This window comes from Epinephelus fuscoguttatus, linkage group LG4, assembly GCF_011397635.1.
Source record: "Epinephelus fuscoguttatus linkage group LG4, E.fuscoguttatus.final_Chr_v1".
NCBI classification, from domain to species: Eukaryota; Metazoa; Chordata; class Actinopteri; order Perciformes; family Serranidae; genus Epinephelus; species Epinephelus fuscoguttatus.
In genome coordinates, this window is record NC_064755.1 from 45,574,058 (window position 1) to 45,600,193 (window position 26,136).

The following is a 26,136-nucleotide window of genomic DNA, read 5'->3' on the forward strand; positions in this document are numbered from 1 at the left end:
TGCTCCGTCTGTTTCCACTGCACTTTGGCACATTTTCTTTTTATTGCTACAGTTTTTCTACCTCTGCCTGGTGTACAAACATTCTGCTGGTTTTTATTTAATTTCATTTAATTTTAGTTTTTCCAGCTCAGTATGCACACTGAAAATACAATAAATGTAGGTGGATGGAAACACACTGATAAGTAACCAGACATGTCTGAGAATATTTCAGCTCAATATTGTCTCCATTTTTTCAAGGTTTTCCGTCAAGAAGCACACGTTTTGTTTTTCACTGTAAAATGTCTCACTCGCTGAATATCTGGGTCATTATTCTTTAAGAACCAAATGTAAAAGTTGAAAAACATTCATACAGCAGGTTTATGTAAGGGAGATCTCAGGTTCAGAGTTTATAAACTTTCAGGTCTTGATACATACCGTATGTTTTGACCCTAAATGTTCAGGTGGAGTCCTACAGCTCGTTCTGTGGAGGTCTTCCTGCTCCAGAGTGTTCAGACAATCCTCTTCGCTACAAGTTCAGCTGGAGTCCATATGGCGTCCTCTTAAACACCATCAGCCCCGCCATCTTCCTCAGAGACAACGAGGTACAGAGGCCTCACAGGAGCAGAAATTATTATCATGCAAAAATGTTTTCCTGCAATTACAGCTTTTTAACTCAGGAGGAGAAACTGAATCTGTGTGTGTGTGTGTGTGTGTGTGTGTGTGTGTGTGTGTGTGTGTCTTGTCCAGGTGGTGAGCATCCCGGCTGGCGGCGCTCTGATGGAGTCTACCACGCCGATGGATTTCCTTCCTGGTTTCAACCTGGAGGGATTTCCAAACCGCGACAGCACCAAGTACGCCGAGCCTTACGGCATCCAGTCTGCACACACACTGATCAGAGGAACGCTGCGCTTCAGGGTACAACACATATGCACACTCGCACACACAATCACACACTGACCCCGCAAACTTAGGCTGTCAGCTTTGTTTGTTAGAATTTTTTTTCAGAAGTTTGATCTTTTCTTAATTAATCTCAAACTGATGTTTAGGGCTGCAACTAAACATTACTGTCATTATTGATTAATGTGTAGTAGTACACATTACTACTACACAGGTACACAGAGTGTTTTCTCAAATTATCAGTTTTAATCAGCTAATAATCAATTGCTTCATTTATAAAATGTCAGAAAAATGTAGAATGAAAGAAATGTGCATCACAGTCCAAGTTGATGCCTTTAAAATGTCTTGATTTGTCTAACTCTGCTCATCACTAGGCTAATTTATACCATGTGAAATGCCATAGGCTTGTGCTAATAACGTTAGCGTGTATAAGACAGTTGTTTTGTCAGTGAACCTTGTGAGCTGTAATGGAGCCAAATTTTGTAACGTTAGCTTTGTTAAATGTTGCTGTTGTCCCTGGCTTCATATGAGCAGAGGAAATCTCTGCTAGCTGCTAGGCTAATTTATACAATGTAAAAACATTAGCATGTTGTATTTGTGGGGGAAAATGTGTCCAGATAAAGACAAGTCTGTGAATGCTGCGAGTTATAGTGAAGCCAATGTGTGTTCTTTTAATTTAAAGTGTCGCTATTAAACCATGTTTAATGTGTGTTTTGAATCAAGTAAATTTTCGGGACTTCACTAGGGCTGTACCCAAATATTCGGATATTCGAATATTCGTTTCTATGGGTAGGTATTCGTTATGAAAATTTGGTATTCGATATTCGTTTTTTTTATTTACTTTTTTTTTTTTTTTATTATTAATTTTTTTACTTTTTTTTTTTGGTGCTAAATGTAGTCTTTTTGTTGTTGGTAAATGTAGGTTATCAATAAAAATCAAAACTTTTAAATTGCATCATTAAAAATGTGAAATAGTATCGCCTACCAACTGAGCTTGTGTGCACGGCAGGCTTGAGCGCATCCGTCTGAGGCTGTGGATCAATGCCAAGTTTTACCACTTTATCACTATTCCCTCTAACTTGTGGCTGTTCGTTATCTTTTGAATTTAATATGAATTATGGAACCGTTTTTGTCAACGTTTGTTTCCCCCGTTTTGTAGTTGTAGTAAGTTTCTTTTGGAGTGTGTGACACAAGTGTGTTTTGAAAACGACCGCGGACTGTCACCTGCTCAATGCATCAGTACCTTCGGATGTCATGACAGTAATAGCCAATAATGTCAAAATATCATTTAACAGACGATCACTGCTGCCCGACCTGCAGGTCCATTTGCGGGTCCCGCGGGTTACGGGTCGACCCGTGCATCACTACTCAGCTCAGTCTATAAAGGCTGTACACACAACAGTAAGGCTATAGACATTATATTGTATTCAGGCCGGCAGAACCAGCAGCACATCGGCTCTACAGTGCACGGCACTGCTGATTAACCATTTTATTGCAGCACAGAGTGTCTGCCAGCAACCAGTTACTTGCAGAGGCTTCCTACAACTTGTTTCAGCGGTTCTGATTTAATCAGAAGACAAATTAAACAGGATGACTAGCCAATGTGAAAATCAAAAGAAAGCACAGAATAATGTACTGAAGGAGACTGTTGTGCCATCACATGTTTTTGTGGTTTGAGAGCAAAGATCCGGTCGCTGCTGTGCAAAACTCTGTAACACAATTAGGTCCGAAAAAACCCCAGAGTAGTGCTTTGCAAGGAGTCTTTGAAAGGAGCCGAGTCCAGCGTAAAACCGGAGAGAGCAGGCAGCACGGCCTCAGCACAGCCCCCCACTCCCCACCCGCCCGCCGCGAACGAATATTCGTTATAAATTCTACCGAAGGTCCGAACTGCAGAGAGACACAGACACACCACCACACAAGTACAAATGCTCACAAAGGTGTAGGCCACGTGTGTAGGCTCCTAAAAATAGATTTAAAAAAATTGCAGTATCAATATATGGCAGTGTATTGAATCATAACCCCTGTATCATGATAAGTATCGTATTCCCTGTCAATGTGTCATTGTGACTCCGGTTCTGTCCCACAGGGTTTCTCCAAGGCCATGAGTGGGTTTGTCAAACTAGGTCTAATAAACAGTGAGCCATGTCCCATCCTGCAGCATACTTCGTCTCCTGTCTCCTGGGTAAGAACCTCCGCTGATGATCCATTCAGTGTAAAAGGGATGATGGTTGAAAGGCAGCCTCTGAGCAGTGCCTCCAGCCTCCACTCTTTCTCCCGTCTGTCATTTAGTTTGATAAAATGAACTGTTTTGCAGCTCCCACTTGAAGCATATTACTGTGGAAGTGGGTTTAGCTCAAGAGTCTATTGCATTACTGTCAATAGCTGCTTGTAAACATCAAGGCTGCAGCGAGCCAAGGCTCTCTGACACCGAGAGTTTACAGCAGATAATGTTTGTCGTCTTTATTCCTCTGAGATGAAAAACAAACACAGAACTGCAATGTTTGGGATATGTTTATCACAAATCAAAGCATGATTAGCAATTTAAAATCTGCCACTTGTCTTTCTGAAAACACTCAAAAAAACATTTTCTGGAAACAAGATGCAAAGAGAAATAGAGAAATAATGAGAGTTAGCCCTGGAGCCGCCAAAAAGGTTAATGTGGCTGATTCGTAAAGTGTCTGAATGTCCATAAAGAGAAGAGAAGGAGACACTGAAGGAGACGATGAAACAGTGAGATACAGAAGAGGTAGGAAACAGTCTAGGAGCTAAAGAAGAGCTTTAGGAAACAGACTAGGAGCTAAAGAGGTGCTAGGAGACATTTAGGTAGCCAAAGAGGAGCTAGGAGACAATCTAGGAGCTAAGGAGGAGCTAGGAAACAGTGTAGGAGATACAAAAGAGCTAGGAGACAGACTACAAGCCAAAGAAGAGCTAGGAAACAGCATAGGAGATACAGAGGTGCCAGGGACCTAAAGAGGAGCTAGGAAACAGTCTATGAGCTAAAGAGGAGGTAGGAGACAGTCTAGGAGCCAAAGAGAAGCTAGGAGACAGTGAAGGAGATACAGAGGAGCTAGGAAACATCAAGGAGCTAAAGAGGAGCTAGGAGACTAGGACCTGAAGAACAGCTTTAGGAGACATTCTAGACAAAAAGGACACATGAGCCCCAAAGTGTTGGAGGACCTGCTGTTAAAACAGAAACTGTGGTCTGTCTTCTCGTCTCTGCAGAGAGACCTCCTCTGTAAGCAGATGGATTTGTCCTCCTCCATTTCCCAAGATGCCTTTGAAGAAGCTGTGTATGAGCGCATCGGAAAGGACGACTTTGTGATGGACGCCCTGAGATGGTGAGAGATTAAAACACAATTCTAAATATCGCAGGATTGAGGAATGTGCTGCCAACAGGCATGTGGGGAGGAAAACCTCTGTGTACTAATGCTGAACCTGAACCATCTGAAGAAGTCAGGGAACACCTGGGAACAACATCAGAGAGCAGTACCTACAGGAGGGAAGTTGAGGAAAAAAAGGTTTAAAGTTTTCAGGTTGGCCGGCAAACTGTGAACAGATAGAAAGGTTAGAGCTACGACAAAAGGTGGTCTTTCAGCTTTTTTGTCCCAAAACCTTATTTTAATTATTTATAGTCCATACAAAAATAATAATATAGTAATCTACAAAGCTATGAATCCAAATGTGTGATTTCAAGGTCTCAAAGGTAAAGTTCACAAAAAATGCCATGCACATTGTATATAGTACCTCCCCAGGCTCTCTGTGGTTCCAGAAAAAGTTTTGTATTGAATGACATTGAGTGGAGTGAATGAAAGCGAATCCGTGAAAACAGATTTTAACAGAGTAAAAAAAAAAAGCCAAAAAAGGTTATTAAAAAGTCTTTAAACTTTATGAAAATTCCTGTGCAGCATTGTCCAAATGTCCATTCACAGCTCATGCAAATTCAAACACAAACCTTTTCTGGGACCATAGATCACCAAGGGACATAAATCCTCTTCCATGAACTCTTCTATTAACTTCATCATAGCACATGAATTCCACTCGTAAAAAAAAAAAGGCAGTTAAAGAGTCAGCTCCCAATACTCTGCTAAGCTAGTTAGTTTTAGTTTGCAGACCGGTTTGCAGTCAAGTTTTAAGCGATCAGAATGAGAGCCAGCACCTCCAAGTCTGAGGCCATGGTTGTCTGTTGGAACACAATGCACCATTCCATCTGGGTTTGAAATGAGAAATGAGTTCCCCCTGTAAAGTGGCTGAACTTGGCCTTAAAGAAAGGATAAAGGAGCTCCAGAAGGAGTAGAACTATTGCTCTTTAATGCCCAGTTCAGACCAAAGATTCGGGATGAGACGAGTTTAAACAGGCAGCTACTTCCTAAGTGCTGTTCTGCAACGTTCTAAAAACCTGCCGGTTCACACCAAGTGACCACCATGAGACGGCGTATCATCTCTAGTCAACCACTCTCTGTGCTTCTGATCTGTAACGTTGACAGGAAGTGACCGCCACGAGACGGCGCATCATCTCTAGTCAACGACTCTCTGTGCTTCTGATCTGTAACGTCGACAGGAAGTGACCGCCACGAGACGGCGCATCATCTCTAGTCAACGACTCTCTGTGCTTCTGATCTGTAACGTCGACAGGAAGTGACCGCCACGAGACGGCGCATCATCTCTAGTCAACCACTCTCTGTGCTTCTGATCTGTAACGTCGACAGGAAGTGACCGCCACGAGACGGCGCATCATCTCTAGTCAACCACTCTCTGTGCTTCTGATCTGTAACGTCGACAGGAAGTGACCGCCACGAGACGGCGCATCATCTCTAGTCAACGACTCTCTGTGCTTCTGATCTGTAACGTCGACAGGAAGTGACCGCCATGAGACGGCGTATCATCTCTAGTCAACAACTCTCTGTGCTTCGTTCTGATTTGCAGCTTTTCAGACTTATTTTGTGGCTGGATATAATTTGTAGCTTCTTAAAATCTGAATGAGGATAGTGATAGTGAGATACTGGCTACAGTGATGAAACAAAACCAGCATCAGATGGACTGGATTCATAATCAATACGCCACAATAATATAAATAACCAGCGTCAGGTCATCAGTCAATGAGAGTGTGTGTGTGGGCGGGGCATAAGCACATACAGCCAGCAGCAGCAGCGACCCACCGTCTGACACCGGCACACTGTGAGGACGGAAACAGAGGGCTCTGTGGGGACGGAGCACCTGCTGCAGCATGCAGCATTTTGACTTGACCAGCAGACTTCACTACAAGCTGATTGGCTGTTGAAACAGGTGATGAGCTTTACGTACTAAAACCAGCTGCTGCTGATTTGACCAGCTGAGTGTCAGGTGACGCCATCAGCCGGCTTGAATCGAGCTCAGACCGGTCAGTTCACACTGCCGCAACTTTTCTCTTCATTGTTCCAAAACAGTTTCATCTTGTCACGAATTATTGGTCTGAACTTGGCTTAAGACCAAAACACACAGCTGCCAAACGTCTCTTGGACGTGCCCCAAAGTGGCACTTCGCGCCACTGTCCTCTTATAAGCCTTGCTGCCCCTCAGTTGAACACATTTTTTACCCCACTTGCTCTCAGCTTGTACATACTGGTTCCTGTTGCAGCTCTTCTTTGCTGCTCCCATGGCAGCTCAACTTCTTTCCTCACCATGGATGAATAAAGACTGCATTGCTGTTACTGTGTCTTGTGTATCCAAAAATGAATGAGGAGAGAGTTTGACTGTCTGTGCTGCAGAGAGTGCATTAAGCGTGTTTTTGACATGTTCTTATATAGAATAGCTTACATTAGTATGGCAGAATATATTTTACACAGTAAAACAAATGCCAAAAAGTTAGATTCTGGTCTTCATTCAGTTACTGTTTTTTGGTCTTGCAGGCCAGAAAACAGTAGCGTTGTATTGTTCCTATTCAGTCTGTTGATCAACTGGTTATTTGGTGCTATGAAACGGTCCAAATCCTGCATAACACCCCTTGTTCAAGTTCTTTGGATGCCCATTTGTCTGTACTGTTCGGCTCTGGTGAGATGAGGCAGAGGCTGACATTTTATGCTCTTCAAAGTTAGCGTTGGAGCTGTGGATTGCGGGCGGAGAACAAGGCCGAGGCTGCTCCTCTTCTGCACAGTTTTCACTTCCCTCCTTAATGAGGACGCCTGAAGTGGTGTAGCGCGCACACTCTTCAATTTAAATCAACTTTTCCAAGGGTCTCTTCAGACCAAGGCTCCGTGCCGCCATTGTTCTGCTGCCGCTGGCGGTGAAGAGAAGAGGGCCACGGTGGCATTGGAACGTAAATTCCTCTGACGGTAAAAGTGAACTGTTGGAAACATTCCATTTTTACAGTTAAAAGAGTAAAAAGCCAACACGCTCGCAGCTCAAATTGAATGACTTGTTGTTCATTTATTCAATTCACCAGCAAAGCAACGACAAAAAGCAACTGCTCATCTCTTTAGATTTAGCCAAGGATGTGTGGGCTGCTGCTGCAGCGCTGTCAGGGTAATTTTCTTTTAAACCTTTTGAAATGGCTTTGTGAAGGTTTTTCTGTTGTGAGAAAAGTCTTGTTTTTTGTGTCTCTGTTTTCAGGTTTGGGATGCTGAGTGATGACGAGTTGGTGCTTCACGCCGACAACGTGCTGGCTGCTCTGACAAAACATCTGGAAGTCAAACTCTCGTTTGGTGAGACACAAGCTCATTTTATTACCACAAATCAGAAGAACACAAGTACCAAATGTGATACTAGTACTTAAACTACTAATGACTTTTCTGCCCTGGTTAGATAAGGGCGAGCGAGACATGATCATCATGAGGAACGATGTCGGGCTTCGCCACCCAACTGGCGAGCTGGAGACCAAACACATCAGCCTGGTGGTTTACGGTGACCCCAGCGGCTTCTCCGCCATGGCCAAAACTGTAGGATACCCAGCAGCTATTGCTGCTCGCATGGTCCTTGATGGTCAGTGACATCAATCTGGGAGATTGTTTCCATCTCAGTTATTAAGTAAAATAAAAACTGTAAAAAAAAAATAAAAAAAAGTTTAAGTGTAAATACCAATCACACAATAAAACCACTGTGATTTGTCCCTGATAAAAGTGAACCAGCTTTGTAGTACTGAAAACTACAGGTTAACCTTGAAGTTACCTTGCTTATCCCAAATCCTGCTGCATAGTCCAGGCCTCTGGTCCGAGAAGCGAAGTTTAGTTTGTCCAGTCAGTCTGTGGAACGAATGTCATTTGTCTTGTCAGTCCACAAAGCTAACTTTAGTTTGTCTACTCAGTCTGTGAAGCTAATGTTAACCAGTCCTTTCAGTCTTAGAAACTAACATTGTTTTATCCCCACAGTCTGCAGAGCTAACAGTGGCTAATGCTTTCAATCTGTGAAGCTAGCATTAGGTTATCCTGTTCATTTGTGAATTGGTAGTTTGTCCCGTCAGACTGTGAAGTTGGCCTTAATTTGTCCCATCAGTCTGTGAAGCTAACGTTCATTAGTCCTGTTAATCTGTGAGGTTTACGTTAGTTTGTGGATCTCTAAAGTTAAAGTTTGTTGGTCCTGTTAATCTATGAAACTAACCATAGTTTAACTTGTCTGTCTGTGAAGCTAACATTCGTTTGACAGTCTGTAAAGCTTATGTTTGTTTGTCAGTCTGTGAAGCTAACGTTTGTTAGTCCTGTTAATCTGTGAAGCTAACTTTTTTTTGTCAGTCTGTCAAGATAACATTTGTTAGTCCTGTTAATTTGTGAAGCTAACATTCGTTTGACAGTCTGTAAAGTTCGTTTGTTAGTCCTGTTAATCTGTGAAGCTAACGTTAGTTTGTCAGTCTGTGAAGCTAAAATTCGTTAGTGCTATTAATCTGTGAAGCTAATGTCAGTTTGTCAGTCACTAAAGCTAAAGTTCAGTAGTCCTGTGAATCTGTGAAGCTAACATTAGTTTGTCAGTCTGTAAAGCTAACGTTCACAATTCCTGTGAATCTGTGAAGCTAACGTTAGTTTGTCAGTCTGTAAAGTTAACGTTCGCTAGTCCTGTTAATCTGTGAAGCTAACTTTAGGTTGTCAGTCTGAAGCTAACCTTTGTTAGTCCTGTGAATCTGTGAAGCTAACATTAGTTTGTTAGTCATAAACTAATGTTTGTTAGTCCTGTTAATCTATGAAGCTAACCATAGCTTATCTTGTCAGTCTGTGAAGCTAACATTTGTTTGTTAGTCTGTAAAGCTAATGTTCGTTTGTCGGTCTGTGAAGCTAGTATTTGTTAGTCCTGTTAATCTGTGAAGCTAACCCTAGTTTGTCAGTCTGTGAAGCTAACGCTCGTCAGTCCTGCTAAACTGAAACCAGCGGCTACCTTGAAAGTTAAAAACCTTACTGATCTTAAGTTTAAACCTAAATCTGTGTGTCTTCTCTCTGCAGGTGAAATCACTGCAAAGGGATTAGTGACTCCGATGACGAAGGATATCTACGGGCCGGCTCTGGCCAGACTGAAGGAGGAAGGACTTCAATTCATATCTAAGAGCACCGTGCTGGAGTAAAGCCTTCAAAGAGAGCAGATCAGTGATCACTGTAAATACAGAGAAACTTTATGACAACCACGTTGTCAGCTGCCTTTTCACCAGCTTTATCCAAACTGGATTTTCCGACAGACTCAGACTCAACTGTCTAGTGATGTTTAAAAATCTATTTTAATCTTACCGGCCAGAGGCTGATAGAATAAATATTAGTTATGTCTTTTTTTTCCCTTCAAATAAATATGTAAAAGGTTAAAAAGGGGGAAAAAGTTTAAAAGAAGGAAAAAAGCCAAACGTTGTTTTTATTGTGTTGAAATGAAATTTAGAACAATTTGGTGATGCTTTAAATTTGTTTTAGGTCAAAAATCTGAAGAGGCAGCTGGTGATTATATTAAGTAATCTGTATCTGATATAAGCATCTGAGTTTGGTTAAATGCGTCAATCTGTGCCAAACTGAAATAGTTACAGTTTAGTTTCAGAGAAAAGTTCTTCTGTGAAGTTGTGTCCACTAATCCAGCAGTATTTAAGGCATTAAAAATTCAAAGCATTAAAAAGCACACATGTAGTCTCATAAATCAAGTTTAATTACTGTAGAAATCAGGTCCGACTGTTCAAACTGTAATGGATGTTTTGACTATCCACTGTAAAACTAGTTTACACTTGGGTATTATAAAGTAACCTGAACCTGAACCTGAGACTGTTCCTGGAGACTCGATGGTTAATTCTGACATCTAACGTAAAAACCAATGAAGCACTCATTGCAAGCGTTAAGCTGTTTAAAAACAAAATGAAACCTTAAATATTTTTTACATTTTAACTACAATACAGTTACATAAAAGCAATGGACCAGTGCATAAAAACACTGTTGAAAACTGTTTTTGATCAGTTTGTTGACAGTTTTCAGACCAGGTGTACAGGAACGCCTCTCAGCCTTGCTTCCAGTTTCTTTTTGTGTCCACCATATAACAGTGAGAAAATCACCTGTGGCCCAAAAAGCATTTCCCCCCTAGGCCACCATTATAAAAGAGACATCTCTTAAAATAGACATGACACCGCAAACTGCAAACAAGGTCAATTTTGTCTCTCGAATTTTTGATCCATACAGATTTTATGTTTGTAAAACTTTCCTCAAGTTGAGAAAAGAGATTAAAAAATCTGTGTAGGGCCGGACCAGCAGAGGAAACACTACTGCATGTATTCAGGGGGCTGCATATTGTGAAAGTAAACCTGGAAGGTAGACACTTTTGGGGTATACACCAGGCGAGCGTTTCTCACTGGACTGAATCGTGTCATCTTGGGGTCCAGTACCTAGATATAATAACACATCCACATGACAGACGGCTAAGGGCTTGTTTATACTCCCTTTACGTACGAAAAAAGATGCATCTGTTTCACACGATGTAAATGTCACTGCCCCCTCCCCTTAATGGCATTGGTCATTTATGATGGAACAGATACAGCCAATAGAGGGCACCAAAGGGCGGAGTCAAAAGTTTTTATCAGAACATTTGTTTTGTAGATTGTAATTGGTTAGAAATAGAGATGCACTGATTTATTGGCTGCCCATCGTTATCGGACGATATTCGCCTTGTTGACTGCCATCGGTCTATCTGCAAATAAGATGGCATTCACCGATAGCAGTGGCCGATGTTTTTCTGTTGTGTCACATCAATTTTGCGCAGGCTAAAATGCATTACTCGAAACTATTGGCATCCTGTTGTCCCTGGGACAATAGAGAATGTATTTGGGATGAACAGAGATCTTCCCCAGGACACCGTCGGGACGAAACGGCACCGTAAACTCATTATTGACATGTGAGGGAACTCACCCTGTTGTTTTCCTGATAATATCAGTTGTAAAGAACAAATCTGTGTTTTCACTGGCAGGAGGGGGAGAGCTAGTTAACGTTAGCTGTTAGCAGTCGTGGACTGTAACTAACTGCTCTGGTAGATTTTCCTGATGTGTTTGATTACATCATGATGCGTTCAAGGTCTGTTTGGTAAAAATGAGGATTTGGCAACGGTAAATTATAACGCTGTAATGATGTGCTCAAATTTAATCTTGTAAAATGTAGTTTTTTGCAAGAAACTTGAATAAATATACAGCTGTTCGAAGGAGAAATTTGTTTATAAAATAGATATCATAGAGGAAATTATGAAATATTATGTATAGTACAAAGACTTTTGAAGCAGTAATTAAAAGATTTTTTCATGTTAAAGAAGGTAAAGTTAAAGGTTGTTTCATAACTGTGAATGATTGAATTTGTGCACAAAAGGGGGAATAAATAACGACAAACAAAATAAACCACAGAAACAAAAAAGCGTCGGCTATCGACCAAATTGTTATTTTAAACATCGGTATTGGCCCAGATTTTCACAATCAGTGCATCCCTAGTTAGAAATCAACATAGTTGCTGAACCTTTCCTAGTTTAAACTTTTAACTTTTCCTCCATCACCTGAAACAGCATCTGATTTCTGTATTAAATAAAAATCCAACAGCTCAAAACTGCACTGACCTTCAAGCTGTGATAACTTCGAACAAGAAAGACCTCAACCTTGTTACACACCTAACTTACTATTTCTTTAAACACATCAGGAAAATCAACCAGAGCAAAAGTCCAACAACAAAACCATGAAATACCATTGACAGTTCCCATTCACAGGATGTAATATTACGTAATGTTGCCTCAGAGTGAACGCTAACGAACCTGAGAGCAGCTGCAAATGATTTTCAGCTGGTTTGTACAGGATCACGAGTTAATAATTTTATTTGGTTTTTGTGTGTGGTGCTTTTGTGTTTTACAGTATGTGTGCAATGTCATGACATCACAATCTCAGTATCCCAAAAATACTACAATAATAATAAAACTTTTGTTTGTGATGCTATTAACGTTAAAATTAACAACTCAAAGTGCAGAAGTTTAAACAAGAAACTGTGAATTTTGAGTGTGCTTTCTATAAACGTTAACGTAACGTAACGTTAAGTCTAAACATTTCATGCGACAAGCGCAGACTCAATGTGCTTAAAAACAGAAACAACGTGTCTGTTTTAAAATTATTTTTGAAAAGTTACTTTTTTTCCCCTTAAAACACTGAACCTATCTTGGTATAGATCTTAACTACCTTTGGGTAATATCAAAAAAAAGAGTCCAAAAACTATGAAAGTGATATCTATAGAATATAATTTAATTTTTCTCATGATCTTGATTTGTTAACTGAAACATAATTGCTAACAATGGCGTTCAGCCTCTGTGGAGCTCAGACGTGGAACTCTTTTTTTCAAGGTGTTGTTAAGTCTGAATTCTGTATTTGTGGAGCCTGTGTTAAGTTTGTCAGACTATTTATTGTCTGACACCTGAGCAATATTTAATTTATCATTTAAGAGGGATGTGGTCACCTTATAAATAGTTTGTTACATGCTTTAAATGGGTAAAAAATTAATACCCAGAAAGAGAGTTATTTAATATGTACCTGAGTTATATTTTTAAAATAAACTATCCATATGTGTACCTGACATGTACTTTATTTGTGGGCCTTCGTAGGGTTTTAAACAGAAGAGTGTTCGTGTGATGTTTTTGGTAGATTTGTAGGTTTGGATTGGAATGACACAAATTTTGTCAGCAACACAGAACGGCACTAACTCATCAGTGATCTCTAACGGTTTTATTTTATTTGTTTTAATGTTTCAGTTCAAGCATTTGTTTGTAAAAGCTTGTTTTGATAGAACGTTTTTTGCTTCATAAAAATGTAAAAATGGTTACACGAATAAATGTATTATGTTACATTGTTTCTTCTTCCTTCATTGTTTAAAGACAAAAAATTAATTATTTTTGCCTCAGTGCCAGCAATAGTTGTGGCCAGAGGCATTATGTTTTTTGGGTTGTCTGTCTGTCTGTCCATCAGTCTCATTCTTGTGAAAGCGATATCAAGAACAGCTGCAGGGGATTTCTATAAATTTGGCACAAATATCCACTTGGACACAACAACAATTCCGATTGGAATCTGGTGGTCAGATGTCAAGGTCACTGTGACCTTGCATCCTTCTCATCATTTTGAACGCAATTTATTGAGAAGAACTTGGAGGGAATTTTCCTCAAATTTGGCACAAACGTTAACTTGGACTGAACAATGAACCGATTGGAATTTGGTGGTCAAAGGTCAAGGTCACTCTGACCTTGCATCTCATTCTTGTGAATGCAATATCTCAAGCACACTTTGAGGGAATTTTTCTCAAATTTTGCACAAATGTCAATGAACTGACAATGAACTCATTAGATTTTGGAGGTCAAAGGTAACTATGACCCCTCAAAACATGTTTTCAGTCATAACTCATGCTAATTATGACTTAATTTCACACAAACGTCTAATAGAATGCAAAAATTTCACTCAACAACAAACTTGGTGATGGTGGCAGAGGTTGTTATACTGTACCTTCAAACAGAGGCAGTGTTGTAGATGGCAGGTTGTGTAGCCATTATATACATCCCGACATGTGAATGGAGAATTTATTTTTAATGTATTACCGTTCCATTTCGCCATTAATTTTTTCGTCATCTCCTAAGGTCATGTTTCACTAAAACTACACTACACTGACGAAATGAATGGAGAGTACGGACAGAATGCTCTGTCTGTCTCTGTGTTCATATCTAATGTTGAGCATAGCTGAACCCTAAGATGTTTATTAAAGACGGAGTCGGTGCGGATTGGTTAACAGAATGATTTTGCACCACCAAGCGGCAGCCTTTGGGGCTGAAAAATGAAGCAACACAGAAGTTGTATAAACTGCAGTTCCTCTAATGGCCACTATATCCTCAATCCTCCACTCAAAACCACTCAGTCCTCATGGACCTCCATGTTAAAATGCTGAACATGCCTAAACAAATGTTTACAGCCTGGTACAAAAAAACGGTTTTGGTCTCTATGGTTAATTTCAACATTCATGAAAATGTACAGATAGTTAGAGGCAGGGTTCACCCTGGACAGGTCACCAGACTATCACAGGGCTGACACATAGAGACAGACAACCATTCACACACATGTCAGAGCACCTGGAGGAAACCCACGCTGACACAGGGAGAACATGTCAGAGCACCTGGAGGAAACCCACGCTGACACAGGGAGAACATGTCAGAGCACCTGGAGGAAACACACACTGACACAGGGAGAACATGTCAGAGCACCTGGAGGAAACCCACGCTGACACAGGGAGAACATGTCAGAGCACCTGGAGGAAACCCACGATGACACAGGGAGAACATGTCAGAGCACCTGGAGGAAACCCACGCTGACACAGGGAGAACATGTTGGAGCACCTGGAGGAAACCCACGCTGACACAGGGAGAACATGTCAGAGCACCTGGAGGAAACCCACACTGACACAGGGAGAACATGTTGGAGCACCTGGAGGAAACCCACGCTGACACAGGGAGAACATGTCAGAGCACCTGGAGGAAACCCACGCTGACACAGGGAGAACATGTCAGAGCACCTGGAGGAAACCCACACTGACGCAGGGAGAACATGTTGGAGCACCTGGAGGAAACCCACGCTGACACAGGGAGAACATGTCAGAGCACCTGGAGGAAACCCACGCTGACACAGGGAGAACATGTTGGAGCACCTGGAGGAAACCCACGCTGACACAGGGAGAACATGTCAGAGCACCTGGAGGAAACCCACTCTGACACCGGGAGAACATGTCAGAGCACCTGGAGGAAACCCACCCTGACAACTGGAGAACAGTTCTGAGCACCTGGAGGAAACCCACGCTGACACAGGGAGAACATGTCAGAGCACCTGGAGGAAACCCACGCTGACACGGGGAGAACATGTCAGAGCACCTGGAGGAAACCCACACTGACACGGGGAGAACATGTTGGAGCACCTGGAGGAAACCCACGCTGACACAGGGAGAACATGTTGGAGCACCTGGAGGAAACCCACGCTGACACAGGGAGAACATGTTGGAGCACCTGGAGGAAACCCACGCTGACACAGGGAGAACATGTTGGAGCACCTGGAGGAAACCCACGCTGACACAGGGAGAACATGTGGGAGCACCTGGAGGAAACCCACGCTGATAATGAGGAGATGCAAACTCCACTCAGAGGGGCCCCCCACCCCGGGTTCAAACCAGGTACCCTCTTGCTGTGAGGCGACAGTGCTAACCACCACATCACCATGCCGAACAAGAACCAAGATGTCAACGGCCAAAATAGAAAACCCGAGCCTACAAAACTGAAGTCCACAAACCAATGGGTGACATCAGGGTAGCTATGTTCATGCGCACCACTCACATCTCACTTCCAGTGGGGATTCCCAGTTAAACATGCAAATTAATCCAAAACTGTCTTTGTGACCTGTTGAGGTAAGCGGAATGTTTTTTATTTGAGGGTGGTGTTTTGGTGAACTGAACCTTTAAGCTTTTCCTACATCATGTTTTCACTAACCTTCTGAACATCTTTAAAGCTCCTGTTCGTACTGGTTCTTTACTCACCATGGACTCCTTGCTGCTTTGCAACTACTAAAACACTTAAAGTACAGCACTGACGTGTATGTATTTTATTTAAGTGTCTTTATTTTTTGTTAATTCTTACTCATACTTCTATTTTATTTATGTGAGAACTGTTACTTTTCAGATTTATATACAAAAATGTACACTCACTGGCCACTTTATTAGGTACACCTCTCTAGTACCGGGTTGGACCCAGTTTTTAATTCTTGGTGTCACAGATTCAACAAGGTGCTGGAAACATTGCTCAGAGATGTTGGTCCATATTGACATGATGACATCACACAGTTGATCCATGATGAGAATCTCCCGTTCCAGCACATCCCAAAGGTGCTCTGTTGGACTGAGATCTGGTGACTGTGGAGGCCATTGGAGTACAGTGAACTCATTGTCATGTTTGAGATGATGTGAGCTTTGTGACATGGTGCGTTATCCTGCTGGAAGTAGCCATCAGAAGATGGGTACACTGTGGTCATAAAGGGATGGACACGCTCAGCAACAATACTCAGGTAGGCTGTGGTGTTTAAACCATGCTCAGTTGGTACTAAGAAAATCTCCCCCACACCATTACACCACCAGCAGCAGCAGCAGCCTGAAGCGTTGATACAAGGCAGGATGGATCCATGCTTCCATCTGAATGTGGTTTTTCCAATCTTCTATTGTCCAGTTTTGGTGAGAAAACCCGTGTGAATTGTAGCCTCAGTTTCCTGTTGTCAGCATTCCCAGAAGGTATTGAGTTGCTGCCACGTGATTGGCTGATTAACTATTTGTGCTGACGAGCAGTTGAACAGGTGTACCTTATAAAGTGGCCGGTGAGTGTAGATTTAAGGACCCAACAAGTGTATATGTACTTTTACTTTGTAATTTAAGGTGTGTTTTGCTGTTATTACTTGTGGCTCTACAGAACTTTCACTTGTAGCTGAGTTCACGTGCACGGTGGTATTCTGCTTTTCTTTAAGTAAAACATCTGAATACTTCCTCCACCACCCTCTGTAATCTACCACTTCCTCCAGCTCCTCTGAAAAAAAGAAAAAAAAAAAGACAATCAGCTCGTTTGTTTCCACTCCATTTGGAGGCAGCCATGCAAACTGGGCCACCAAGCAGGGGATAATTGGGCATGTAATTATGAAAGGTCACAAATGCAAATGAAGGTGTGGATACGGCGGCCGGTCAAGATGATGTCTGGACACTTGACCTATTTTCCATCCTGAAAAGGCGCGTTTCCTGCAGAGTCTTAGCCTGGATTAACACTTGGGAAATCAATTGGAATAACGGGTTCAGTGCAGGGATTAAAACATGATTCCATAAAGGGAAAATACATAATCCACAGGTCGGACACAACTCGGTTTTCATCAGACCCCGTCTTTATTTTCTCTGTTTCTGTGTTTGTTTCATTAACACCTCTCTCCTGTTAGGCTCACGGGGGTGTCTGCTCCATCTTTTGTCTCGCCATTGTGACCTCTGACCTTGGACCTCCTTCCTGTTGCTTGTCTGTGAGGAGCTGAGGCTCATTCTGCTGCTGTAAGTTACTCTGAACAAACACATCAGCTGAAGGCCTAAAATGTAAAGGTAACCTGCTTTCTCAGACTGTCTCTTCGTCCTCCTGCTGGGAGTCGCATCGCAAACTTTTTATCCCAGATATTGAAAATATTATAAGATCGTAGTTTGTCTGTTAAAATAAATCGATGTGAAATATTGCATCCACTGAATTACCATGAAATTTACTGTGGACATTGATGATCCCCACAGGGTGAACCCTGATATTTTTGGTAAAGCCCTACTAAGGCCGGACTAAAAATACGTTTGTGCACAAAAATATTAAATAAAGATTAAACACCCCGCGCCCATTCCTGCTCCTCCTGGGATGACCCCTGCATGCTCTTGACAATGGCAGAGATATGTCAAGCATGTACAGCCTTAGCAAAATTAGCAAATGTAGGAAATGGTCCCAGCTGACGATGTGACAAACAGCTTAATTAAATTAATACGAAAAAAAACATGGGCGGCACGGTGGTGTGGTGGTTAGCACTCTCGCCTCATAGCAAGAGGGTTGCCGGTTCGATCCCGGGCGTGGGAGCCCTTCTGTGTGGAGTTTGCATGTTCTCCCCGTGTCAGCGTGGGTTCTCTCCGGGCACTCCAGCTTCCTCCCACAGTCCAAAGACATGCAGGTTAACTGGTGACTCTAAATTGTCCGTAGGTGTGAATGTGAGTGTGAATGGTTGTCTGTCTCTATGTGTCAGCCCTGTGATAGTCTGGTGACCTGTCCAGGGTGAACCCTGCCTCTCACCCAGTGTCAGCTGGGATAGGCTCCACCCCCCCGCAACCCTCAAGAGGATGAAGCGGTTAGAAGATGAATGAATGAATGAATGAATGAAAAAACCATAAATATTACCTGGCTCTGGTTTGCCAGTTAACTTGCTGAAAAGGGGATATTTTTGAAAATCAAAATGGACAACATATGTAAATTGAATAATTTTTTTAGAAATGATTAATGATATTAATAATAATAATAATTTGTAATTAATAATTTATAATATGAACCATTTTTTCAAATAAATTAACAAATTATTAATTCATTAAAATATTGATTTTTTTATGAATTGTTTTTAAATAAAATTATACATATATTTTATATTTTTTAGAATTGTTATTATTATACTATAATTTATATACATTACACAATTATTGAAATTACATATAAATATAGATTTGTTTTACAAATTCTGTTTGAAAATGTGAAATTTGACTTGATAGTTTGGCCTCTCTTCATCTTTGTAGCGTTGTTGCAAATGTCAAAGTATAGACGGGTCAGCTCTGAAAACTTATTTAGATTATTTAGTAACATTAGTTACTATTAGTGATATTAGTGCCTTTGGTAACATGAGTCTTTTTCTTGATGTGTTATAGTTCAGCACACAGGAACAAAACAGTCCAACAGGCTCTTTCTTTGGTGTTCTTTCACTTATTTAATCCCCTAGCTAATAATCCAGCAGTGTTTCATGTCCAGCTAAAAAAAACAAAACATGTCAGTACCCCATGCATCACATTTAGTCTGTTACAAAATCCAGAATATAAAAGCATTAATGTTCTCCAACTAAGCAATTAGAATCAAACCATAACATTTGAATGCACTAAAAATGGTAAAATATAAAAATCTAAAAGTATAAATAGAAATTTGGTCCATCGAGTTGATTACTATAATATTATTTACATTAGATTATTATTTTTTTTATTATTCCAGGCCCTTATTTTATATTTGACTTCAATAGCACACTGCTGCTACTGTTGCGATGGTATTTACAGAAAGGAGTTCAGTGCAGGAGCTCTATAAAAGACAAGCTAACAAAATATCTCTGATGTAAAAAGATGCAGTTTTCCCTTTTTTCCTGTTTGGCTCAGTGCCAATAAATACAAAGGTTTAGGAAAAGTTTGTTAGTTGAGCGAAACGTCTCAGGGCAGTATTGCGTTAAAACATCGGACAGTTAGTCTACAGCTTGTATCAAAGTTAGAAGTACAGGATGAAAAATACAAAAAGGCACACAATACAAAACCGCAACGGAGTCCAGATCCAGCAAAGGAGAAGGTCGTTCAACCTTCAGCCTCAAACTACGACACAGAGTCCTGAACGATGAGGATTTTTATTTAGTGGTTGTGGCATCGGGAGAAGTTCTGTTGGTGGTGTGAAAGTGGAAGGACAAAATGCTGCTGCTCATTTGTAAAAGTAAACAAGAGTTCTTTGTGTTTTTGTTTTGGGCGGTTACACCAGGGATTCAAGGCTCTCGGCGGTGCTGGCAGTTCCCACCACGATGGTACCGTTGTTGTCGGACGACTGGAGGGTTTTCTCATCTTCTTGCGTCCCGATGAGACTCAGCATGGCTTTGTACAAGAACTGGTACTGCTCCTGTAAAACAAAAAGAGGTAAGCAAATGATTATTTACTGGTATTTCAGTATCTCGGTATCTTGTTGCATGTTCAGTTACGGGTCTGTAATTTCTGAATAATTTCTTCTTAGGTCAGATTAAGGCTGCTTTCACGCCTGCCCTGATTGGTTCGGTTCAATCGACCTCAAGTTCATTTGCCCCCTCAGTGCGGTTCGTTTGTGCAGGTGTGAACACAGCAATCACACTCAGGTGTGAACACACCAACACAACCGGACCGAGAACTTCTTGAAGAGGTGGTCTCGGTCCGGTTCCAAAGGAACTCTGGTGCGGTTGGTTTGTGGTGAGAAGGTGTTGCGACCTGGATGTGAAGCAACTGCAGTCACATGACACATTGTTTGGGTTAAACATGAGCATGTTACAGTCCTGGAGGATTATTAATGTGCACCTCCTCCTGTACTGCCTTAATATGCACATTCAGCACATCCAATGCATCAAAACATTGTTTTCTAGTTGGAGCCGCGTTTGCCTCATTTTCAAACTGTATGCTTTGACTAAAATGAACAATGACAGCAATATAGTCCACGATGAGCAGCGCTAAAATCAACCTGCGTAGTTGTCCCTCCATTGTGACATTAGAAAGTGTCACATTTATCTTGCAAGTGTACTCTTCTTCAACGTTTGCTTTACTTCCTGGATTTTTCCCACATGGAAATTCTGACCAATCAAGAGCAGCTTTCTCACACAAGGCATTTGATCTGGTCCTCTTGTAAATGCTCAAGGTCTGAAAGCACCCTAAGAGAACTGTGTAGTTTGGTAATAATTATGGAGGAAACAGGAGGAACGGCTGCATTATAATCCAAGTAAATATTACTCCTTTATCACTTGGCAGTATACCGTTTGCATCCATAGCTGACCTGTGCTTAATTACTCAAGCAACTAATTATTATATAATTACCAAATACTGCCTCCATTTTAAATAAAGTGTTACTATGATGCTGTGTTGTCCTGAAAATAACAAAAATTTGTGTTGCCATCATGACCGAAACTATTTATAATACTATGCCTTTAAAAAACACCTTTTAGCATCCAAAAATGATGCCATTGCGGGGCATTCAAAAGTCATTCTCAGACAGCTCTGTCTGACTGTTGGTGTTTCTTGACCCATCAGACTTTTTTTGATATCACCAAGTTTCCAGATCTCAACCATTAGTTGGTGAAAATTATGTTGTTAGGAGATGGAAACACTATAAGAATGACACCCAAGTTGTAATAAACTGTAATTATTCTGTATAGCATAAATGCTCTCATATGTAAGTCACAGGAGAAGTGTAACAGACAGTGCATTATCGTCAGCATATTGTGAGATAGAAAACAGCCTTACGATGTCACTGAAGATTCCCGGTCTCATGAGGTGCATCAGCTTGGCTACTTGGAAGACATCAACCGAACCCTCTGCCTCCAGCTGACGAGTCAGAGACGATAGGGCGCAGAACGTTCCTGCCGTGACTCCACCCTCACTAGAAAAAGGGAAAATCTAACCTGTCACTGTTGTTGATCATCACTCACAACATATATCAGAAGAAAAAAAACCTTTAAATGTCTTTATTTTAAAGGTAAATGTTGACTACTCTGTGAAGGTCTTACTCATCGTGCACCACAGTGGGGCCGTCTTTTGCTGCACTCTCCTCTTTCACCAGGTTAAGGAGCTCGAAAGTGTTGCTGATGGGACTGTCTGGATTCGGCCAACGCGGGGCGCGGTAGTGTTTCACCTCCAGAACGTAGTCGTCCTGTCAAGATGGAGAAGGAAGAGAGCAGACATCTGTCACATTTCAACTTTTTGTCCTTTCACCCTTAAAACAAAGTGATGTCTGTTTAGTATATTTTTGAAGGTCCTACATTGGTTTATACTGTGCAATGCTAATCCTATTGATAACATAAATCTCATATCATACACAGTGGCATCAGAAAATATTCAGACCCCGTTAGTTTTTACAAGCTTTATTGTGTTGTGGATTAAATTTTAAGAGGCAGTCTTCACTCAATAAGCCGTAAAGCAAAAGTGAAACCGTTTTTCTCACATAAAGAATTGTTATAGTAAAGTATTCCATAGACATTTTATAAGAAATGTCATACTACAGTATGCTATAAAAATGTATGTCATAAAAAATGTCATAGCATGGTATATCATGAAAAAATGTCCGAATAAAATCATAGTTTAGTATGCCATAAAAATGAATGAACTGAAAACATCAAACTGAAGTATGTCATAAAAAATGTCAGCGTATAACATGAAAAAACTCAATCAAAACTGCTGTCACGGCAAAAAAAAAAAAGTCAAAGTAATGTAAGGCAGAATAAAATCATTAAAAAGTTATAGTGAAGTATGTCAAATATATCGTGGGAAAAAAGTCATAGTATAGTATAGCATAAAATATAAAGAAGTCAAAGGATGATTTACCAGAATGTGATAAAAATACCATTAAAATAAAATCATAGTATGTAAGGGAAGAAAATATCAATAAATGGTAATACTATAGTGTGGCATAAAAATATCACTACAAAGACAGAATAATATGGTATGGAAATATTATTAAAAGGTCATAGTATAGTATGTCATTAAAATGTCTTTTACAAAGTCATAGTATGGTATGGCTTAGGAATATCTTTAAAAAAAATCAGAATCGTACAGTATTAAAATATTAAAAAGTAATAGTATTATATGGCGTAGAAATATGATAGTATGTCATATAAATATAATTAAAAGGTCATAGAATTATAGCCATAAAAAAAATCCTTAAAAGGTCATAGTATAGTTTGTTATAAAAATATCACAGAAAAAGTCATGGAATAGTGTGGTACAAAAATATTATTAAAAGGTCATTTAATAATGGTATATAGTATATTATGCATTAAAATCTAATTCAAAAACAAAATATCATTAAAAAAGTCAAGAAATGTGAACTATTGTATGATACATGCGCCCATCTACTGGTCAGATTATGCAGGTTTGTCATTCATGTGTGTTGGTGGTGTTTCTCAAAGTCAAGGAAGGATCCTAAAACGGCCGAATTTCAAAGATGCTACATCATCGAACCCCGCCGAAGGACTGTTTCAATGTCAAGGACCCTTGTGAATCTCACCAAGGACTGAGTCCTTCCTTCAGAGAAACTGAGATGATATGGGGCACTGAGTGTTCACCTCCCATCCTCCCCCCACTATTCATATGATAACATGTGACATGATCTATACTTTTGCCTTTGTTATTTTTCTGTTCATGTTCTTTTTGGTACATCAGGTAGTTTTATTTTCACAGCTTTATTTCTGTTAGGTTTAGTTGTTCTGGTGGTTTAAGTTAGAAGGGAGAGCTCAGATCCTACAACCCTCCATTGGTTAGTCTGGGTGTCTTCCCTTCCTTTTATTCATTCCAGCCGGCCCGTCAGTCTCTTTGTTAGTAGACTTCGTTTGGTTATTTTGATCTGTTTAGTGGTCACCCTTTTTTTAAATGAACTGAATAATATTTTGTGCGACTCCTGGACTCTTCTTTTAATATGTTTCACTGACTGAAACATATAGACGTTTGGTAAGGAGCTTTTTTGGGTTCCTAACACATATATCATTAAAATAAATAAGAAAATAAATGAACAGGAAAAAAAATGAATAAGAAAGTCACAGAAGTATAGTATGTCAAAAAATGTGAAACAAACAACAAAGTATGGTATATCCAGAAAAGAAAACCCCCAGCATAGTATAGCATGTCGAAAAAAGTGAAAAAAAATGACAAAGTATAGTATGTCGAAAAAAAGTCATAGTATAGCATGTTGATAAAAGCTATAAAAACATCATAGTATACTGTAGTATGTTGGAAAAAGTGATAAAAATGTCATAGTATATCATGTCAAAAAAACCTCATAGTATAGCATGTCGAAAAAAGTGATAAAAACCTCATAGTATAGTATGCTGAAAAAAGTGAAAAAAGTCATAGTATAGCATGTCGAAAAAAGTGATAAAAACGTCATAGTATAGCATGTCGAAAAAAGTCATAGTATAGTATGGTGAAAAAAGTCATAGTATAGCATGTCGAAAAAAGTGGAAAAAAAAGTCATAGTATAGTATGGTGAAAAAAGTCATAGTATAGCATGTCGAAAAAAGTCATAGTATAGTATGGTGAAAAAAGTCATAGTATAGCATGTCGAAAAAAGTGAAAAAAAAAAAGTCATAGTATAGCATGTCGAAAAAAGTCATAGTATAGTATGTTGAAAAAAGTGGAAAAAAAGTCATAGTATAGCATGTTGAAAAAAGTGAAAAAAGTCATAGTATAGCATGTTGAAAAAAGTGAAAAAAGTCATAGTATAGCATGTTGAAAAAAGTGAAAAATGTCATAGTATAGCATGTCGAAAAAAGTGATAAAAAAGTCATAGCATAGTATGTTGAAAAAAGTGGAAAAAAAGTCATAGTATAGCATGTTGAAAAAAGTGAAAAAAGTCATAGTATAGTATGTTGAAAAAAGTGATAAAAACGTCATAGTATAGCATGTTGAAAAAAGTCATAGTATAGTATGTTGAAAAAAGTGGAAAAAAAGTCATAGTATAGTATGTTGAAAAAAGTGGGAAAAAAAGTCATAGTATAGTATGTTGAAAAAAGTGATAAAAACGTCATAGTATAGCATGTCGAAAAAAGTCATAGTATAGTATGGTGAAAAAAGTCATAGTATAGCATGTCGAAAAAAGTGATAAAAACGTCATAGTATAGCATGTCGAAAAAAGTCATAGTATAGTATGGTGAAAAAAGTCATAGTATAGCATGTCGAAAAAAGTGATAAAAACGTCATAGTATAGCATGTTGAAAAAAGTCATAGTATAGCATGTCGAAAAAAGTGATAAAAACGTCATAGTATAGCATGTCGAAAAAAGTCATAGTATAGTATGGTGAAAAAAGTCATAGTATAGCATGTCGAAAAAAGTCATAGTATAGCATGTCGAAAAAAGTGATAAAAACGTCATAGTATAGCATGTTGAAAAAAGTCATAGTATAGTATGGTGAAAAAAGTCATAGTATAGCATGTCGAAAAAAGTGATAAAAACGTCATAGTATAGCATGTCGAAAAAAGTGATAAAAAAGTCATAGTATAGCATGTCGAAAAAAGTCATAGTATAGTATGGTGAAAAAAGTCATAGTATAGCATGTCGAAAAAAGTTATAAAAACGTCATAGTATAGCATGTCGAAAAAAGTGATAAAAAAGTCATAGTATAGCATGTCGAAAAAAGTCATAGTATAGCATGTCGAAAAAAGTGATAAAAACGTCATAGTATAGCATGTCGAAAAAAGTGATAAAAAAGTCATAGTATAGCATGTCGAAAAAAGTGAAAAAAAATGACAAAGTATAGTATGTCAGTATAGCATGTTGAAAAAGCTATAAAAACGTCATAGTATATTATTGTGAAAAAATTCATAGTATAGCATGTCGAAAAAAGTCATAGTATAGCATGTCGAAAAAAGTGATAAAAACGTCATAGTATAGCATGTCGAAAAAAGTGATAAAAAAGTCATAGTATAGCATGTCGAAAAAAGTGAAAAAAAATGACAAAGTATAGTATGTCGAAAAAAAGTCATAGTATAGCATGTTGATAAAAGCTATAAAAACATCATAGTATACTGTAGTATGTTGGAAAAAGTGATAAAAATGTCATAGTATATCATGTCAAAAAAACCTCATAGTATAGCATGTCGAAAAAAGTGATAAAAACCTCATAGTATAGTATGCTGAAAAAAGTGAAAAAAGTCATAGTATAGCATGTCGAAAAAAGTGATAAAAACGTCATAGTATAGCATGTCGAAAAAAGTCATAGTATAGCATGTCGAAAAAAGTGAAAAAAAAAAGTCATAGTATAGCATGTCGAAAAAAGTCATAGTATAGTATGTTGAAAAAAGTGGAAAAAAAGTCATGGTATTGCATGTCGAAAAAAGTGAAAAAAGTCATAGTATAGTATGTTGAAAAAAGTGGAAAAAAAAGTCATAGTATAGTATGTTGAAAAAAGTGGAAAAAAGTCATAGTATAGCATGTTGAAAAAAGTGAAAAAAGTCATAGTATAGTATGTTGAAAAAAGTCATAGTATAGTATGTTGAAAAAAGTGATAAAAACGTCATAGTATAGCATGTCGAAAAAAGTCATAGTATAGTATGGTGAAAAAAGTCATAGTATAGCATGTCGAAAAAAGTGAAAAAAAAAAGTCATAGTATAGCATGTCGAAAAAAGTCATAGTATAGTATGTTGAAAAAAGTGGAAAAAAAGTCATGGTATTGCATGTCGAAAAAAGTGAAAAAAGTCATAGTATAGCATGTTGAAAAAAGTGAAAAATGTCATAGTATAGCATGTC

At 39.3% G+C, this 26,136-nt stretch overlaps 2 protein-coding genes and 1 long non-coding RNA gene across 13 annotated transcripts in view; 2 read left to right on the forward strand and 1 right to left on the reverse strand.

Annotated features, from left to right (window-relative positions):
- The window catches only part of aass (aminoadipate-semialdehyde synthase), a 42,848-nt gene extending 29,692 nt beyond the window's left edge, over positions 1-13,156 (forward strand). For all 8 annotated transcript variants that reach the window (XM_049574200.1, XM_049574202.1, XM_049574205.1 and 5 more), the window contains 7 exons: positions 441-581; positions 727-894; positions 2,963-3,058; positions 4,099-4,214; positions 7,461-7,552; positions 7,653-7,829; positions 9,275-13,156. In XM_049574200.1, the coding sequence (XP_049430157.1) occupies positions 441-581; positions 727-894; positions 2,963-3,058; positions 4,099-4,214; positions 7,461-7,552; positions 7,653-7,829; positions 9,275-9,393 (909 nt within the window). In that variant the 3' untranslated portion in view covers positions 9,394-13,156. The remainder of the gene's footprint in view (positions 1-440; positions 582-726; positions 895-2,962; positions 3,059-4,098; positions 4,215-7,460; positions 7,553-7,652; positions 7,830-9,274) is intronic.
- A 4,114-nt stretch (positions 13,157-17,270) lies between these two features.
- On the forward strand, positions 17,271-21,132 carry LOC125887430 (uncharacterized). The gene is made up of 3 exons (XR_007449169.1): positions 17,271-17,401; positions 19,647-19,798; positions 19,893-21,132. It is a non-coding gene; the product is annotated as an uncharacterized LOC125887430 (long non-coding RNA).
- ptprz1a (protein tyrosine phosphatase receptor type Z1a) overlaps positions 18,735-26,136 on the reverse strand; it is a 132,551-nt gene continuing 125,149 nt past the window's right edge. Inside the window, exons 27-29 of one of the 4 annotated variants that reach the window (XM_049574193.1) lie at positions 21,406-21,548; positions 21,143-21,278; positions 18,735-19,781 (exon numbers count right to left, since the gene is read on the reverse strand). In XM_049574193.1, the coding sequence (XP_049430150.1) occupies positions 19,638-19,781; positions 21,143-21,278; positions 21,406-21,548 (423 nt within the window). In that variant the 3' untranslated portion in view covers positions 18,735-19,637. The remainder of the gene's footprint in view (positions 19,782-21,142; positions 21,279-21,405; positions 21,549-26,136) is intronic. The other 3 variants (XM_049574192.1, XM_049574194.1, XM_049574195.1) reach the window with 3 other exon arrangements.